Source organism: Rutilus rutilus, assembly GCF_951802725.1.
Source record: "Rutilus rutilus genome assembly, chromosome: 8".
NCBI classification, from domain to species: Eukaryota; Metazoa; Chordata; class Actinopteri; order Cypriniformes; family Leuciscidae; genus Rutilus; species Rutilus rutilus.
In genome coordinates, this window is record NC_140222.1 from 21,228,600 (window position 1) to 21,248,853 (window position 20,254).

A 20,254-nucleotide genomic window follows, 5' to 3' on the forward strand; every position below is an offset into this window, starting at 1 on the left:
TATATTTCATTTCCAGGATAGGTCACACTAAAGACCAATCAGTGCGTCACCTGTGAAAGAGAAAGTAAAAACGGAGAGTGGCAGAAAACAATATGAAGGAAAGAAAAACTACAAAGAACACCCAAGCCACACATCTAGATGTCACATAATGACGTAACAATCAAATATAAATGTCTTGCTCTTACAGAAGATAGGATCGCTCTTCCGAACTTTTACTATCATTGGCCACGTTTACATGCAACCAAATAATCCGTTAGTAATCGGATTGACAGCTCGATGGCACTGTAAAGCCTTCATGTAAACACATTAATTGAGCTCAATCCGGATTACATTTTGTTTGGATTGAAAGGGGTGGTTCCTTTTCTAATACGATCGCGAGAACATGCAAACACTTGAACGGATTCTCGTCCACTGATGACTGGTTTTGGGTGCAGGGAGGGGCAGTTTTACTGCGTAATAAATATAAGCAGCACGGCGCAATGGTTAATATGAGTATTTACTTCAAATTATGACCAGAAATTTATAAATATTAAGTCTGCTGTTTAAAACAAATAAAGAACCAATGTAAGAGAATAGTTAATATGCACAAACAGCGGGAAACTCTGTATTTCCGTGCAGTGTGCGCATGTCAAAATCTATTACGATTTAAAGCTTGTGACATATAAACACACACATCAACCCGATCACTTGTTTAGCGTTCATGTAAACACTACATTCAGATTCATCAATCGGAATGAATTCAGTCCGAATGAACCAAAAGTTGTGCATGTAAACGTAGCTATTGTCAGGTGCTTTGGAATATGGGGAGAAATATGAAGACACTAAAGACAAGAGAGGGCTGCTCATTTTCCCAGAAAAGCAATTACATGATTTGAATGAACAGCATGGTGTCAATAAACCACTGATGTGTTATTTTGGCAATGGATCTAGCATTCTGCATGCTTTAAATCAGACACAGAGACGGAGTTTGGAAAGATAACATTTATTTGAATGAATTAGTGACAGAGACAGAGATCATGCGTCTGCATTATCTGCGTCTGTGCAGCATCCCTCTTAATTATTAGTTTAATTACATAAAAAACAGTTACAATACCACTTTGCTGTAGCTTTTTAGCTTTTCAGCATGCTACCAAAGCTACTGTATATCTTAACAAATATTACATTGATAGCAGGGCTTAAAAATAAATAAAAATATTTAAATCGGTTCACACCAGGCAGAATCAGTATTTTAACGTTTGTGTTCATTCTGTAACATTATCGTTCCGAAAACGTTTTGATTAGAAAAAAATACTGGTCGGTGTAAAAGGGGGTTTTCCGGGTTCGTTGATTGGCTGGCAGTCTCCTCGTGTCTGGATAGATGTCTAGCCTCCTGAGACCCGAGAGTTTGCCTGGTGTGCATTTTATAATTGTTCTTGCTATTTGGGATAAGTAGGACCTAATAAGTATAATAACTAAAATTTGTTTTTGTTCAGGAAGTAGTTTTTGCAGAAAAGGATGTCCTCATGTGAGGACAGTGGGTCTATCATAACTTTATTAAATATAATTTGCTGTTGGGGCCAGAAGGTCCTAATTAGTAGTAAATAGTCAAAATATTTTCAGCTTAATACAATAAGTAGTTCTTTCAAAAATGAATGTCCTCATATGAGTACAGTGGGTCTATCTTACTGTATGACACAAATAGACTCCATTGGTAAAAAAGTTAATTTGACACATTTTCACAGTTTATTTGAAAATGTACACAGAGTGTATAGCCTGCCCTACATAAAATGTAAACAGCCTGAAACATGGCTAATAAAAAAGCTAAAGTGCAAACTGTAACAGTCCAAAAACAGTTGAATTCAGCAGAGTAGCCTTTGAACTGTGGCTTTTTTTCTAACTAGCTCCCTCTATCTTTCCAGCCTGTCTGGAATAGCCCCTATTGGCTGGTGTGAAATGCTGCAAAGCAATTCCGTTCACTTTGCAAGCACAGATGCACATTGCATGTCATGCATCGCACACGGGATTTCCCAGTGCAGCCTTGTGCTCTGCAACGCATGGGGTTTTTCAAGGACATCATCTCCGGGAGATGAGCAGCACTGGAACGGACTGAGATATGGGGGATTGGAGCGACCTGAGATTTTTTGCCTGGTGGTGGAAGGTGTCCGTTCTCATTCTCTTCTTCTGCGACATGAGCACCTTCATGAAGAACATCACACTTGCTGAGGAATACCTGAGCCACTACCATGCGAAACTCAAGAAACTTCAAGATAGATTTCCTTGGGGTGCCATTTTCCTGGTTATCTCTGCGATACAGCAGCCAGCTGTTGACAAGGGCAAGATCTGTGAAGTGCATCAGCATGCGAATTGTCCACTTCTTCGTCCGCACAGACATTCGGTAGTAGCTTATCATCCTATCTGACATGTCAACACCTCCCATCTTTGAGTTGTACTCGCGCACAATGCTTGGTCGTGTCACAGTCACATACTTTTTTCCCTTCTTGGACCACCGCTGGCAAGTATCTTCTGGCTGCTCTGAGTGAACAGTGGAGAGCATCACAACTGGCTTGTTGTCATACCACTTGACCACGCATAGTTTCCCATCTGCCCTGGTTACTGTGGAGACGGCACCTCTCCCTTGGTGTTTCAGGGTTTTGTCATCGGGTAACTTGTCCATTGCTTGTTTGACTCTGCCCTTCATCACTGTACCAGTAAGATAAATATCATCCTTCAGCATGTGATCAACTGCTTGTATGGTGGTAAAGAAGCGATCACAATACACTTGTGTGCCAGCAGTGAGGGTTTCAGAAAGACGTTTGATGACTAGTGTTCCTAGACCCAATCCATCTGAGTCCTGAACCTTCGAAGCCAGGGTTTTTGAACCTTGATAGACTTCAAAGTCTAACACAAGTCCATCCACAGATGCCAGCACAAAGTTCTTCATTCCCACTGGATTTGGCTTTAGTGGCACATATTGTCGGAATGGACAGTCCCCTGTAAACGGGATCATCTGCTCGTCTATTGAGACGCATTCTGGACGAGCCAGAAGGCGGCAGCCGATAAGTATACGGTCCATAAAAGGCCTCACCTTCCAGAATTTGTCGGTTTCCCTCTTATCTTCTGAGACATCATAGTCAATAACTACTTTCAGATGGCTCCTAAGTTTGAAGAAGCGATCACGTGACATTGTGTTACTAATGGCGGGGATTTGTAGGGCATTGGACCAAAACATCCTTATCTGTGGATAAGGCACGCAAGACATCAAGATTGCTGCTCCAAAAAAGTGATACATCTCATCTACCGAAGTTTTGAGAGATCTCCCACCGTTACCCAGTGACATGGCATTTGTGCAGTCAGCAGTGAGTTTCATCAGGTCTGAGTCAATGTACTGCTCCACATAATCCAGTGGCTGCCAACCTGTTCGCTCATCTTTCAGTCCATCATCTCCATCCTGAAACTGAACCAAATTTGGTCTAAATGGAGCAGACCTCCAGTGTTCTCCACGTCCAGCATTCCTTGGTTCTGGTCTGGGATCTCCATGTCTCTGATCTTCCTCATCCAGCTCATCATTCTCAACATGCTGTTGTTTACGTCCACGTCTGTGCACTTGTGGATGATTTGGCTGACTTTCATTCTCAGAGTCAGTATCTTCAGCTGCATCAGGTGGTGTGTATTCTTCACCGGAATCATCTCCTGATGAATCGGGTGGCGAAAAATCAGGTTGCTCATCCATGAGGTCAACATCTTGTGGAATGACTTCGTCCACAGCAGGATCATTATCTTCCCCATCTGAGAGGTCCTCCACCTCAGAGTTGTCTGCAATTGCCATGAGCAATCGTTCTGCTCTTGACAATGAAAGTTTCCCTGTAATGATAACGTGAAAAAATTAGAGATCCAGCTTTTTTGCTACCGATACCGATACTGGGGTTTGAGTAGGCCTATCTGCCGATATTCGATATTTACCGATACCAAGAGACTTTCTTAAAAGTGTCTTTCTCTGAGTGAAATATTGAATTGACTCTTTTCTCCATTTTAAGATCAATAGTCATATTTTATTGTCATTCTAGAATGATTTACCAGGAATTTAGAATGATTCACCTTGATAAACCATATTGTAGTATTATTTACTATGATTTACCATGTTTCAAGTGTGATTTACCATGATTTACCATAGTACTAGCAATTATGTGAAGTGTCAGTACAAATGAAGTGATAAACACTGATGCTTACACACACACACACACACACACACACACATACACACACATACAAATGTTGTTTTTTCAATGCTATTGCGATCCATCTAAATATTCCCAAGTTTAGCTAACCACATGGTAGAATAAATAACGTTATATAGTCCCAATGTCCTCAAACGAGTGCTTCAAATTTACTGATGTCCTAGAGTGCTACTATTACTAAAATATGTCAAATTTTAATCCCCATATGATGATAGAGACAGTATTGTTTTCATTCATATAATTTGAATCGATTTTTTTACCTGGGTCATTTTTCTTTCGGGAACTGGTGTAGAAGTGTTTTGCTGATATTCCAGCCATTTTCTTCTCATTGACATTGGTGTAATGTTGTGATATCACCACAAGATGGTGTGGGCACTGTCCCTAAATGTGGCCAACAGGTCTAAGATTTACAAATTTGACTATCATTGTGTCAAGAGGCAAAAATGTAATGTCCTCATATGAGGTCGCAGGGTCTCAGGAGGCTAGGGCGGCCTATCACGTGGTGTGTTGGCGGATAGATAGAACATTTTTGAAGTCGGCAGCGGGCTTCGCAGTGAACTTAAAACTGAGACTCAACGGAAAAGAAAAGAAAATAAGAGAAAGAAAAGTGAGACGAGAGTAGTTAGATGGCTTGAAAGAAACTGTATAAACCATGTTCTTCTGATCTTGATCTGCAGTCTTTTTGTCTTCTCGTCTACATGGTTACTCTAAATCAGTCGTCTAATCCATCGTCATGGCTGCTCCAAAGTTTTGTTCGTGTCCTAAGATTTTAAACTCAAATGTTTGTCCAGCCTCCTGAAGAACTGTACTCTCTGCTAGAGCTGAGACCACAGATAACACATGATTTACGATGAGGGGGAAGGGAAGAAAATGCCACCTCTCCAATAAAAACAGTGACTAATTGGTAAGAAGACACTGTTTTTATTTGGAGAGGTGGCATTTTCTTCCCCTCTCATCGTAAAACATGTGTTATCTGTGGTCTCAGCTCTAGCAGATAGTACAGTTTAGACATGATTCCTATTATACGAATAATATATATTTTACACAGATTTCAATCAAGCCATCTTCTGAATTATGAGCATATGATCATACTGATCACAGGAGACAAGAAACACCTTCAGTCAACCATCCAATAATAACAATTGCATGACTTATATGTGATCTAAGCATAATAGTCACATATATAGGTTGACATGATACAGAATTATGTAGTTGAACGATGTTTGATTGTCCGTCAAGAATTGGTTTGAGATGAATTCATGTATTTTGAAATGTAAAGTCTCAGGGCCCTATCTTGCACCCAGCGCAATTGACTTTGTACACTGACGCATGTATCATTCCTATTTTGCACCCGCGCAAAGCAGACTTTTCCCTCCACAGAAGCACGTCGGTTAACTAAGAAATACACTTGCGCTCCCCGGGGCGGTTCAGCGCAAAGAGGAGGCGTGTTCCGGCGCAAACGTTCCCTCATGCTATTTTACAGGTTTAGAAAACAATTGCGCCACTAACCGAAAAAAAAACAGTTTAAAGTCAGTGGCGCGTTGCGCATGTTATTAATATGCTATTTTAAGGGTGCATGCTTGGCCTTAATCAATGTAGCGTGTGCACAATGCGCATACACTTTGATTCTCTCATCTACACACAGACGCAGCAGTTATCATTTTTGCAAATCATACATTATTACGAAAGATAGATAGATAGATAGATAGATAGATAGATAGTTTATTATAAAATCATACATCTAGCTTACACATTTACCCAAATTATCATACGCCTGTTTAACCGAAGTTAATTTGGGTGTGTTTCTCCATCCCCAACGTCCCTGACGGGAACGTCGGTCTCCTCGGCTGTGAACCGCTCCTGACGCGCGTCTGGCAAATCCGCCGTTATAATAGGAATTCGCTTTAGAACAAGCGCGCCTGCTCTTAAAGGGTATGTGAGATGTCGCTCTGATTGGTTTATTTCACGTTACGCCCAAACCACACCTATGAATAATGAAGCTACTTCAGACCAACCCCTTTTAGATTTGCGCCAGGCGCAAGAGTCATTTATCCCGCCGGGAAAATAGCAACAGCGCCAAGACCCGCCCACAAAGTTACTTGCGCTTTGCGCTTTGACACTTGCGTTTCAGATCGTTAAAATAGGGCCCTCAGTCTTTGTGGTTTTAAGCGATTTCAACCCTGGGCTCATTCTGAGGTCTTTAAGAAGAAGGTCTGTTTTAGATATTTTGTCCTGGGATCAAACAACCTCTGCCATTATCTTTGTGGGGCTCGAGCTGTGCCATCTCTGAACCAATGCGTCTTTTCCAAACTACCTAACGTTGACAACATTCTTCCTTTAGCCTGGCTTGCGTGGCCATAAAGTACTTAGCTGTTAAAAAAATTTTTATTTCCAGTATCTGTTTCTGTAGCTTGGACCGGTTCGGAGAACAAGAAGTTCATGTGCTCCTGAAGGTTAGTGTGTGTCTACATCAGTCTACACCAAGCCGACGGTCGACCGTTGGGCAGTTTCTGTGCGTCGGCTGACTAAGTTTTCTCAGTGTGTTCCACACCATCAGCTGAAATTGGTCCTCATCGGCTTTTTTCTGGCCGATTCGACATGTTGAATCGTCGTCGGGCCGTCGGTGAAAGAGGGAACTCTGATTGGCTGTTCAGTCAGTGCATGAGAATAACAGCAAAACAACGAGCTAAGAAGTCAAAACGGTACAGATAGAAGGCTGTTCTATGTTACGTCATCTTACCTGAGTGGCGAATATTTCAATATTAACACGAGAGGAGTGGAATAGTGTTTAGCAGGATTGATAGTCAAAACGGTAAACACGCACTGCTTTGTTTACGGTTTGTGTATCTGCAGCCTGCAGCGTAGGTTTCCCTTTTTGAATGACGAATATAGATTAATATATCTGCAGAAATAGACAGTTGTCTCACTTACACGCAGACGCAGAACATGCATTCTAGCTAACAGTCTGCAGTAGTTCTCTCGGTGTGTCAAGTGCAGCTTTTTACCCCGACGAGAGGCGGCAACACAGTCGGCTTTCAACAGCGCTAGTTCATCGGCGTCGGCTTGGTGTGTTCCAGGCTAATGACAGACACCACCAGAGGGACTTGCCGTGATTGAAAATGTGAAGCACTGTGAACAACTCACCTCAGAAGACTTGAATCTGACTAAATCTTTAAACAAGGACTTCCCACACTCAAAGCACATTATGATACTTCACACCACTGTCTCTTTTCTGGTGTACTTTAAAACCATCCAGTCGTGAAAAACTCTTTCCACACAAAGAACACACATGAGACTTTTTCTTTAAATGAACTTTCAGGTGCTTCTTCAGGGAATCTGCCAAGAAAAACTTTTTACCGCACTGATCACAGTTAAATGGTCTTTTTCCAGATGTAAATTAAAAGCACTTACATGTGTGCGGCTTCTGTCTAGCGTGGATTTTCATGTGTTTAGTGTGAAAGTCCTCCCACACTGATCACATGTGAAAGGAATTTGAAGTTTAATACTTTTTTTGTATGGGGAACTGTTTCCAAGATGTGAGCAGGGGTTTTTTTTACTCTTTACTCTTAGTAAAAAAAATGAGTCTTCTAGTCTGAGCAACTCGATGATTTTTCACCAGTATAAACATGAATTTTCTCCTCCGCTTCACTCAGTTCTTCCCTTTCCATCAGGTCTAAAATGAAAGTAAAATGCTTTAATTTTCAGTAAATCGTGAAAAAAATCTGAGAGAAATGTGAAGGGAAAGGTCATGATGTAATAATAGAAAGTAGACCACTGCTTAAAGTCCCTGTAAAGTCAAAATTAAGTATGTGTTCTGAGTTTGTCACACCACATAAACGTGTTATTAGCCACCCAGCCAAATTTGAATGATAAAAAAAGCCGGCAAGTACATAAAATAAGCTATCAAAATCTTGAAAAAATGAGCAGTAGTCTCTGCTCTCAAACGCTGGGGGCGTGTCTGCTGGCTGCGCTGAAACCACGCCCACTCGCGGGAAAGCTGCCGTCGCCGACTCGCCACACTCAACTGTCACCGCTACAGCCGGAATGGATGCTCCTAGGTTTTACAAAGCCATGTTCGAGCCTGGACTAACGTTACCTACTATAATTATAACATAAGCACACAAGGCAACTTACACTCATTGGTGGGCTCACACTGCCGACGATGGCACCAGTTGTCGGTGCTACGGGAGGATGATTTGGTTGAGGAATGAGGAAAAATTAGGAAGTTTATAAAACTATCCTGTGTAAAATGATCACTACAGAGGCGGGTTTTGGCGGTGATCCTCAGCTGTCCATCAAGGTGGCTCTTCACAAAATGAATCCACCTCTTCTTGATGTGATCGTTTTTCGTAAATTTAAATAAGGACACCGATCTGTTTTGTATGATCGCATCCAGGTAGTACTCATTTCTGTGACGAAGGCATAGCTAGCTAGCAAACTGTAGGCTGTAGTAACTAATAGTACTGACAGTAACTCGCGATCGGCAAACTGATGTGAATGAATGTGCTATATTGTTAGGGGAGGGGCAGCCAGAGCCATATAGAGAGAGAGTTGCGACAACGGAAGTTCAAAATACTTTGTTGTCACGTGATTCGCGTAGACCTCAGATAGTTCCAGGAAGTGCTTCGGAATCAACTAGCATGATTTAAAACACAAGTTTATTTGATTCAGATAATCTGATAATATACAATCTTATTCTTTAAACGTCTTATCTTTTAAAACTGCATCACAAACGGTCTGTTCTACCGCGCTGCTGTTACTTCCGGGAACTATTGAAAGGCTCTACGAGCCGCCATTGCTGTAAAAAAAGCGTTCCATTGTAGTCAATGGAGTTGTCGCAACTCTCTCTCTATATGGCTCTGGGGGCAGCGTCAGGGGCTCCAGTGCGTCATCAAGTAGGGGCGTGTCCAGGAGCTCAGGGGCTTCAGTGCGTCATCGAGCCCCCGTTTTAGCCCCGCCCAAAAAATCCGGAACACAGCAATGGTGAAAAACTGTTTAACGGTCTAATTTCGACAATTCAGTACTTCACAGTTCACAGTCTTTGTAATATGTTTTAGTAATACATTTCTAACATTTATAATGTGTTTAGAATTTTTTTTTAGAATTGCCTTTACAGGGACTTTAACACTGCTGAAAAAGCACACGGTTTTGTTTTGTTCAATGCAAATCTTTACATTATAACCAACAAAGTGTAAACACAATGTGAATAAAACATTCATTGTACAATTAAGACAATTAATGGGAGTTTTCGCGGGAGTACAGAATTTAGTGAGCTTGCCCTTTAGAGATTGAAAGCCCTAATCATTTTAAAGGGAGCCTCTTCTCTTTTTCTGTTTATTCCCCATTCACAATCTGAAAGTTTAGTTATGCATGCTACATACACTAAGTTTTTAGATTGAGCCAAGTTCAGTGTGCTAATGCTACCAAATTATCTGAAATACACTATGCATTTGTAGCAGCTATAGACATGTGACCCGAAGCTTATAAGTTATTGGCCAGCCCATTTCTCAGGGTTCCCACTCTTTCTGATCAAAGGTGCCAGACACTTTAATACACTACCTTAAAGGGGTCATATAATGCCATTTTTGTACAAGCTAATATGATTCTTTAGGGTCTAAATTAAAAGTTTGTAATATACTTTAATTAAAAATTCTCATTAGTATTGTAAGAAAACACTAATTTTACCTGGTCAAAAACAGCTCTGTTTTAAGCACGCCGTTTCAGTGCATGTGTCTTTAAATGATAATGAGCTTTGCTCACCCCGCCCCTCTGTTCTGTGCGTACACCGTTTGTAACACAATAACCACGCGTTGTTCATTATAAACGTGGGATTATGAATTATATTGAGAACGTCGTACATAGAAAACATGCTGTAATGTACCCTGAGTGTAAACCTTAGATGCATTCATCGTGAAGCCTGCAGCAAGGTTTGCAAATTTCGCAAAGATTAATATAAATACTAATATAAAGGTTAATAAAACATTACACTCACATCTTCTGGAGGTTCAGCAGTAACACGTTGGTACCGATCCGTTTTTTCTCGTTTGTAAAGCTGTCTGGTGTGAAATGATTCGCGTAAACATGAAAGCATGGACGATCGTGGGGAATCCTCGTGAGGGAATCCCCGCGTCAATCCTTTGGGCATATCGCTTCAAAAACAAAACTCAGCCACTGCATCTAACGGCTCAGATTTAGGAACATCCAAATGACTGCTGTGTTCCTTATTACATCTAAGAACAGAACACCACAATCGCGTAGACGCCATTCTACTCCAGCATATCAACAATGGCGGACTACTATGACGACGGCTGTCACAGCTTGCTCAGGGCGGGTCTTGTGTTGAAGCACGGCTGTCAATCACAATCGCGGGAGGGGCGTACGATCTTATGACGTCACAATATCGAACGGCTTGATTTCATAGATGGTCAAACATATAAGGAGATTAAAACAAAACCACTGGATGGATTTTAATCATGATAGGATGGTTGTGTACAGGCACTGCCAACAGACATTTCAGTGCAATCAACTTGTAAAAGTGCATGTACCATTATATGACCCCTTTAAAAAAAGAGTGTGTGAATGCATGTAGACATTACAACTGCCAGAATTTCTGTATTTTGGGCTTTTTCTTTTCTTTTTTTACATATATAATCAATTAATTTGTGAATCAATTTTCATTTGAATTTCATAATCTAATTTTTTTTCTATCTGTGCTATATGTGATAAATGTTTTAACATGAAAAGATTTGTAGTTTCATTTTGATCAAGGTTGCACAGCCAAACATACTTTTATGAAGATCTTCAGCCACCAAATATAGTGAGCCTTCAGCATTATTAATAAGAAATCAAGAATAAACACCAACCTCTTTGTTTTTCATTATCATGAAGAACTTTCGACTCCTCAACTTCATCTTCTTCCAGTGTAACTGTGATCTCTGTCATTGTTCTGCCAAAAACAGTTTACAAAAAAATTATGCAAGATATATATTTAACATTTCAGATTCTGCACTCTTTAGTGACTAATCACATTACATTGATCATGTGACTCAAGATTTTCTAGTCATGCTGGATAACATGGGATCATCAATTTTTGTCAAAGCCACAGCAACACATTTGCTTTCATAAATTGTCTTTGATGTTCATTTAAATTAGTCTAATCTAAATAATTTTGCTGTTTCACTTAGATATCCATTTTTGAGTTTATCTGAATCTCAAATGTATGTGACATGACAAGATTACTGTGATTCCAGTCACAATGCTGCACGATGTGGTACAATAACCGACCGAAGCATATCTGATGTTTAACATTGTTATGTGGAGAGGGATTTATGACCAATGAATTTTCCCGGTAGGCGGGGCTATCTATCATAACAAATCAAAGATATGTCCTGCCACACACTGCAGCAGTTAATACATAAACTCAGAGTTATAGTTATACAAATCGCATATTTGAAGAGGATGCAGTGTCACACCTGAAAGTGTAGATTCTGAAAGAAATCAAGCACTTACCTTGACTTTGGACAACTGTTTTTTGTATGAGTGAGTAGAGTAGCTAATTGAGTGAAACTCTTCCGACATGCATGGCAGTGATACGGCTTCTCTCCGGTGTGGATCCTCTCGTGTGCTTTCAGATGTTGTGACTGATTGAATCTCATGTCACAGTGTGAACACTCGTAAGGTTTTTCTCCAGTGTGAATTCTCTGGTGACGTTTCAATTTGTTAGGTGTTGCAAATGTCCTCAAACACTCAACGCAGGCATGAGCTTTAAAACCGGTATGTATTTTCTGGTGTATTTTAAAAGCGCCCAGCCATTTAAAACACTTTCCACATGAAGAACACATGTAAGGCTTCTCCTTTGCATGAACTTTCAGGTGCTTCTTCAGGGTATCTGCCCCAAAAAAGTTTTTACCACACTGATCACAGAAAAACTTTCTTTCTCCCGAATGAGAATACAGATGTGATTTAAAAGCGCTTACATGTCTGAAACTCATCCCACACTGCTCACATATGTACGGCTTCTCTCCAGTGTGGATATTCATGTGATCATTAAGGGTTCCTTTTTGTGTGAAACTCTTCCCACACTGATCACATGTGTACGGTTTCTCTCCAGTGTGGGTCTTCTCATGAGTTTTCATGTTTCCCAACTGACTGAATCTCTTGTCACAGTGTGAACACTTGTAAGGTTTTTCTCCCGTGTGAATTCTCTGGTGCTTTTTCAATTCAACATTTTTAAAAAAGGTCTTCCCACAATCAAAGCACATATAATCCTTGACACCACTGTGTCTTTTCAGGTGTAATTTTAAAGCAACCAGCTGACTGAAGTTTTTTCCACACAAAGGACACACATGAGGCTTCTCATTTGAATGAACGTTCAAGTGGACCTTCAGTGCATCTGCCCCACCAAAGTTTTTACCACACTGATCACATGTGTACGGCTTCTCTCCAGTGTGGATTTTCATGTGTTCTTTAAGGTTTCCTTTTCGTGAGAAACTCTTCCCACATTGATCACATGTGTGTGGCTTCTCTCCAGTGTGGACTGCTGTGTGTTTCTTAAGGTTTCCTTTCAGTGTGAAGCTCTTCCCACACTGATCACATGCGAAAGGCTTCTCTCCACTATGAATTCTTATGTGAAGTTTAAGACTTTTCTTGTATGGGAAACTCTTTCCACAAGGAGGGCAGGTGAAAGATTTTTTGGCTTCTTTTTTCAGTTCAAAATTACTTTCAGTCTGTGAGCAACTTTCTTTCGTTTTGAAAATGTTTTCTTCTGCTTCACTAATTTCTTCACTCTCCTTGTTCTCTTCCATCATGTCTAAAATGAAAGTAAAAAGATTCATTTTTAAACATGAAAAACTCAAAAAGAGAACATGACATTACTAGTATGCTTATGGAAAGTGTTTGGTATATACAGCGGGGGAAATAAGTATTGAACACGTCATCATTTTTCTCAGTAAATATACTGGTCTGAATGGTCCAGTGAGCACTTTTGGGGCCATAATACGGAAGTGGAAAGACAATAATTTCACCATAAATTTGCCTCGACCAGTGCTCCTCGCAAGATTTCTAATAGAGGAGTGAAAAGAATAATCAGAAGAGTTGTCCAAGAGCCAAGGATCACTTGTGGAGAGCTTCAAAAAGACCTGCAGATAGCAGGTACTGTTGTCTCAAAGGAAACAGTAAGTAATGCACTCCACCGCCATGGCCTGTATGCACGCTCACCACGCAAGACTCCATTACTGAAGAAAAAGCATGTTGAAGCTCATTTAAAGTTTGCTGCACAACATTTGGAAAAGCCAGGGAAATACTGGGAGAATTTAGTGTGGTCACATGAGAGCAAAATTGAACTGTTTGGATGCCATAATACACACCATATTTGGAGGAGAAATGGCAGTGCACATTACCCTAAAAACACCATACAACTTGGTGTTGGCTCTTGGACAACTCTTCTGATTGTTCTTTTCACTCCTCTATCAGAAATCTTGCGAGGAGCACTGGTCGAGGCAAATTTATGGTGAAATTATTGTCTTTCCACTTCCGTATTATGGCCCCAAAAGTGCTCACTGGACCATTCAGAAGCTTAGAATGGCGCCTATAACCAATGCCATCATTATGTTTTGCAACAATTAGGTTGCAAAGGTCTTGAGACAGCTCTTTGCCGTCTTTTGTGACACCTTGGCAATGAGACCTCTGGTGAAAATTTCATGTCAATAGCACCTTTGGAAATATATTTACTGAGAAAAATGATGACGTGTTCAATACTTATTTCCCCCGCTGTATTATTTGCAACTTCAATGTAATTTCACATGTTTTATGACTTATCTAACTAAAACCACTAAATCTGCTGAACTGCTAGAAGGTTTATAATCGTAATGATCTTCAGCATCATTAATAAAATATCAAGAATAAACACCAACCTTTTTGTTCTCGAGTATCTTCATGTTTTATTCTGCAGATTTCAGGATCACCTCTTTGTTCTTCAGTATCTTCATGTTTTATTCTGAAGGGTTCTGGATCATTCATGTTTTCACTGTTCTTTCATAACCTCTCATAAAATCTTCACTTGATGGGAATATTCCAGCATTTATTGCTAAATTGTGATCCTAAGAGGAAATCTATAAAAAACAAAATGAAAAAGAAATCAGTTATTAAATCGACGGTTTCATTTATACACACATTTTAAACGTTTATAAATGTGAAATTGCTGAATGTTTTTGAAACAAATTCATTTGTATCCACTTTTTTATTCTTACCTTTATCTGCAATATGGGCATACTGACAAAGAAATATAGAACAAATTATTTTAATATTTATATATATTAAAAAAACAGAAACAATACACTTGGCAAGATGTAAAGAGTTTGTGTGGAAATTTCCAGGTATATACCAGTTTAAAATTTATTTTTGTAACTGTAATATTAATTATTACAGACCATATCTTTTTTTTTTTTAAACACAGTTGGAACTGGACTGTCCCTCTTATATGACCATATTTATTCTACTACATATTTCTAAATGTATCTATTGTTATTTTTGACAATTTTTTTCCCTATGTAAAAATATCAAAACTAATAAAGAGATAATAGAAAAAACTGAAGAAACTCTGGAATATATGTACAGACAAGCAAAAATAACAGACCAATGGAGATCAACTTCATTATTTGGTTTTGTTCATTGATTTTTATTGTTTTATTTTTGCATGAAAAATGGTTTCATCAGACTAAATGGAGTAAATGCTGTTAATAGATTTATATTTTGTATCAAAAGTGATAATCATGTAGGTTGACTCAATCTGTTGACACTAATACATTGAGCTTTAAGTAGCAGTTTACAGGTGATCTGAAGACATCAGCATAATGAATGAGCTGAAAATATTGACTTGCAAATAAGAGGTTAACATAGACAGTCCTACAACAAGCCTTACATAATCATCAGAAGAAATCGAATGACTTTATTCTTCGTCTTGCAAATAATTATCTATTTTTGGTGGTATATCACTAGTAAACGTACAGTAGGACTGCAATGTTTGTGGTGTGTGCTTTAATGAGTGGAAAAAAAGAGCGTGAATTGCTCTATTAGCTGCAAATTACTATCAATACAGTGCGCATAAAACCACATTTAGGATTAGATTTTAGTCTGTTCATTTAAAAAAAAAAACAGTTTTATTGGGCATACATAGCAGTGATACTAGTCACTAAAAATGTAACTGCAATTTAATTGTAGAAACCTGGAAGCCATAGAATATCTTTTTTATTTATATATTTTTTTAAATTTCTGGTAACCTTCATTCATTAAAATATCAATATTAGGCATATGGCAGTCATAAATCATTACAATTCAAGTCTAATTTATTTGTTAAAAAGTAGTAGCCATAGAGAGAACACATTTTATTTTCATTAAACAGCATACAATATATTTTAATATTTAGAATTAAAGTATGCATTTTCTCTTTACATTAAAATGCATTACATCAGCCTTATAGGCACACAAGGCAGTCATACTCATTACAGTTCAAGTCGAAAGTCAAAGAAAGATATGATTTATTTTCTTCAGACAATATAACTCAATATTACACAACGCCTATTATTAAATACTGCTACACATTTGCTGGTGGTAATGCCATAAATGAGTCCTATTCTGCTCTAATAAAATTATATTTTCCTTATAGTAAAGTCTACATAGGCTATAGTTCCCAAAAAAGGACAACATGTCAGAGATTGGGACATGCAGTCGAATCATTAAATGACAAGCAATTTCCTTAGAAAAGTGGTTTATTCAGCATTTGTGAAGCCTCTACTACTCCATCATCCATTAAACAAAAACGGCCTCGTCCCCTTCCCAGTATGTGTATCAGGTTAGCAGTTAGTTTTTCTCGGCTAAGATTGCAGGTTTGCCTTCAAGTGGCTTTGTTGCAGCACTGATGATCAACATTATAACGTCAAAACATCGAAACGATCGTTCACACCTATACAAAAACACACAAAATCGCTGAGGTCTCAATTAACATTGCCGCTAAGCTAAATGTTTATTTCAGTCAACACACCCCAGAAAAGACACAGCAGCAATGAAAACAATACAGAAGTGATCCAGAATAAAATGTTAAACTCGTTAACGGATCGGTAACGTTAAATATACGAAACGCCGTGAACTCACCTCACTCAGATGTGACTGCTCGCTCGCTGTACAGTGAGGGCGCTAGACTGGCAGTGACGTCATCAGAGCGAGGCGAAAATGTAAACAAAATGGCATTAAAAGTCACACAGAGGGAAAACCTGGCCATGGAAGGCTCAACACAACCATACCATACTGAATCCGAGACAAACGCATAAACATAATGCATAAATTAAATATTTTATAACTAACTCTTGAAAACACAACAAGAACAGAGCTTGACCACTCACTGAAGTTAAAGTTACAGATCAGTGACACTAGAGGGAGCTAACTTACACACAACGTTTGAAACCTTGAGCTGTTTTTTTTTTTTTTTTTTTATTACAGAATTTGATATCAAGTTCTTGACACATTTCTTGTACACATTTTCACATTTGGTAAGTATAACTTGAAACAACAATCATTTGGAAAAAAGAAGAAAAAAAAGAAAAGAAACAAACAAAAGATAAAGGGCATCACAAACATATTAAATTAATTTAGCAGAGATACAGGTCTTTGGGCTTTTCGATTTTTAAAAAACTTTACAGACTCAAAATACATTTTAAAGGCTGCTTTAAAATGAGCAAAGTTGGGTTTTGAGTTAATCCATTAAGTTTGATGAATATTAAATCTTCCTAATAATAGAAACAAATCGATAACATACATTTTTCTTTTAGAAAAGTCCAATTTATTTGTATGAAGTAAGACAGATGACAAATTTAAGACTAGGTTGCGGTTCATTTTAACACCTAGAAATTGAGACATCTCATACCAAAAGGTTGAAGAACAGGGACATTCAAAAAATAAGTGCACAATAGACTCTCTTTCACAATTACAAAAACAGCAATTGTAATCAATATCCAGATGAAAACGCTCTAATGTGTCTTTCACATGATATATTCTGTGAGCAATTTTAAAAGACACTTCTTTGGTTGTACACAATACCAACTAAGAACTACCCAAAAAATGTCCCACTCAAATGAGGGAAACATATTAACCCAAACAAATTTAGATGGAGGAGAAGAGATACTGACACAAAGAGATCTAATCAATTGGGTACTGCATTTATCATTAATTAAATAAAGTTTATCTTAAAACAAATGTTTGGCGACTTTACTTGTAGTGTTACTCCTAGAGTCCTGATTTCTGAATAGAGATACAATTTTGGCAGAAATAGAATTCATGACAATACAATATTCTTTAACAGAAATATGACACTTAAATTTCAGACATAGTTCAGTAATATTCAAAAACTGACCATCAGAATTCAACAACTGACTAACTAATAGTATATCAGACTCAAACCAATGTCTTAAAAATAATGTTTTTCTTCGGTGTGTAATATACTTATTATTCCAAATAAAAAAGAAGTGAGGAGAGAAGTTATGTTTAAAAGCTAAACACCATGTCAAAAAGACTTGCTTGTGAAAATTAGATAAACAAAGAGGTATTTTGTTGATATCAAAACTGCATCTAAGGAAAAAAATTTTACCACAAAGTTGATTAATTAAATGGTTAGGGAAAATATTCCACATAGAGCAATTATTTTTAATAAAACATTTTAGCCAATTCATTTTAAAAGTGCTGTTCAAAGTTGTAAAATCCACAACATTCAAACCACCCTGATCATATGGAGTGCATAATATATTTTTCTTTAAATAATGAGGGGTTTTTTTTCCAAACAAAATCAAATAACAACTTGTCAAACTCTTTGGTAAATGTCTTGGGTACAAAGAGAGCTTGGGAGATATACGCAGATCTGGACAAACCTTCAGATTTAGACAATAAGACACGACCTTAAATGGATAAATCTCTCTGCAACCAAGAGTCAAACTTTCTTTTTGTACTGTTGATAATCGGATTAAAGTTAAGAGAAGCACGATATGATTCATCTTTGCAAAGTTTTACACCAAGATATGTGACAACCTCCTTGACAGGGATTCCATCAATTTGGAAAAAATCGCACATTTGCTTATATTAAGGTTGAGACCAGATACTTTAGAGAAATTATTTATGGTACGAATTGCTTTGCTAACCTCTGCAGCATTTTTAAAAAATAGTGTTGTGTCATCAGCTAGCTGACACATTTTTAATTCCTTCCCAAAAACGTTAATACCTTGAAAGAAATTCATATTTACATAGCAAGAAAGAACCTGTGTGACGAGCAGAAAAAGAACCGGTGAGATTGGGCAGCCTTGTCTCTCCCAGAAAATAAATCTCCCAGAAGTCCCATTAACCATTTTAACAGAGCTGTTACATTCGGTGTACAGGGTTGTAATTGCCTTTCTAAAGAAATTCCCTAATTTAAAGTATTCTAATGTTGCAAACAAGAATTTGTGTTCTACTGTATCGAACGCTTTATTAAAATCAACAAATAGTGTTAGATTGTCATCATTGAGAAGGTGACTATAATCAATAAAATCAAGAATAAGACGGATATTATTACAGATATGCCTCCCTTTCAGGAAGCCAGACGGAGACTGCAAGGAGTCCAATCCTAATTTCAGCCTGCTAGCAAAAATAAGAGAAAACAGTTTGGCATCAGTGTTTCATAAAGTTATGGGTCTCCACCCATCTAGAGATAAGGTATCCTTATTTGCCTTTGGTGTTAAAGGGATAGTTCACCCAAAAATGAAAATGCTGTCATCATTTACTCTTCCTCAAGTTGTTCCAAACCTGTATGACTTTCTTTCTTCTGCTGAACACAAAAGAAAATATTTTGAAGAAAGTCGGTAACCAAACGACTGATGGACTCCATTGACTTCCATAGTAGGAAAAAAAATACTATGGAAGTCAATGGGGACCAGCAACTGTTTAATTACTTTAAAATATTTTCTTTTGTGTTTAGCAGAAGAAAGAAAGTCATACAGGTTTGGAACAACTTGAGGAAGAGTAAATGATGACAGCATTTTCATTTTCGGGTGAACTATCCCTTTAAGGTAATTACCCCCTATCTGAAAGATAGAGGTAACATAGCTAAAATAAACAGGGAAAGGGCATCTCTGAAAGTTTTGAAAAATTAATTCGTAAGCCCATCATTACCAGGACATTTGTTGTCCTTGAGTTTTAATATTGTCAATAATTTCTGTAATACTAAGCTCTTTCTCACAAATGCTGCCAAATTCATCATTAACAAGTATTATCCAATTTTTCTAAAAAGGACTCCATTAAGGAGTACTGTATTTCAGAGCTAGAATACAAAGTTTTATCAAATTCTGCTATATGTTTTGAAATTGTTGATAAATCATCTGTGACAGAATTATTTATGCGTAATTTATTAATTGATAATCTTTCACCATTTCGTTTTTTCCAAAGAATAAAAATATCTAGTTTTTTTCACCATGCTCGAGCCACTTTCTTCTTGAACTTATGAAAGCAGATTTTGCCTTTTCCTCGTAATGTTTATTTAAATTCTCTTGTAATTTTATGAGATTTTGAGCTTGTTCCTCTGTTAAATCTGTTTTATCACACAGGGCACCAAACTCTTGGATGATGGCTTGCATTTTGTTATGGATCTGTAAAGGAGGACTCAAATGCAGGATTACAATTAACAGTTTTATTGACAAACAGATGACACGACGAGGTGGGAGAAGGTAGCAATCCAAACAATAGGTAGAGATGAGAGAAAGACAACAGCTGAGCAGCAGATGTAAAGAGGTGTCCGTAGGCTGGAGTGTAGATATGGCAGATCAGAGTGAGACCAGAGGTAACCAGCTAAAGCCAGACAGGAACTTCTTACAGCTTGGGGCTTGGGTATGTCAGGCTGGAGTGTAGATATGGCAGATCAGAGTGAGACCAGGGGGGTATTCCAGAAAGCAGGTTATGTGACATACCCGGGTAAGTTTAAGGGTAAGTTAGTGGATAACCTCAACTTTCGGTTCCAAAAACGGAGGTAA

At 38.2% G+C, this 20,254-nt stretch overlaps 1 protein-coding gene across 3 annotated transcripts; it reads right to left on the reverse strand.

Annotated features, from left to right (window-relative positions):
* Nucleotides 1–972: 972 nt before the first annotated feature.
* LOC311295976 (uncharacterized protein) lies at nt 973–17,270 on the reverse strand. 3 transcript variants are annotated; one of them, XM_084417564.1, is made up of 6 exons: nt 16,362–17,270; nt 14,462–14,483; nt 14,126–14,323; nt 11,724–13,023; nt 11,078–11,160; nt 973–3,840 (listed from the first exon to the last, which is right to left on the reverse strand). In XM_084417564.1, exons 3-6 carry the CDS (start codon nt 14,229–14,231, stop codon nt 1,916–1,918), a joined length of 3,414 nt encoding a protein of 1,137 aa, XP_084273690.1. In that variant the 5' UTR covers nt 14,232–14,323; nt 14,462–14,483; nt 16,362–17,270; the 3' UTR covers nt 973–1,915. The 3 variants fall into 3 exon arrangements, with proteins under 3 accessions (XP_084273690.1, XP_084273691.1, XP_084273692.1); XM_084417565.1 differs by lacking the exon at nt 14,462–14,483; XM_084417566.1 differs by lacking the exon at nt 16,362–17,270 and having other exon boundaries at nt 14,462–14,551.
* Nucleotides 17,271–20,254: the final 2,984 nt, after the last annotated feature.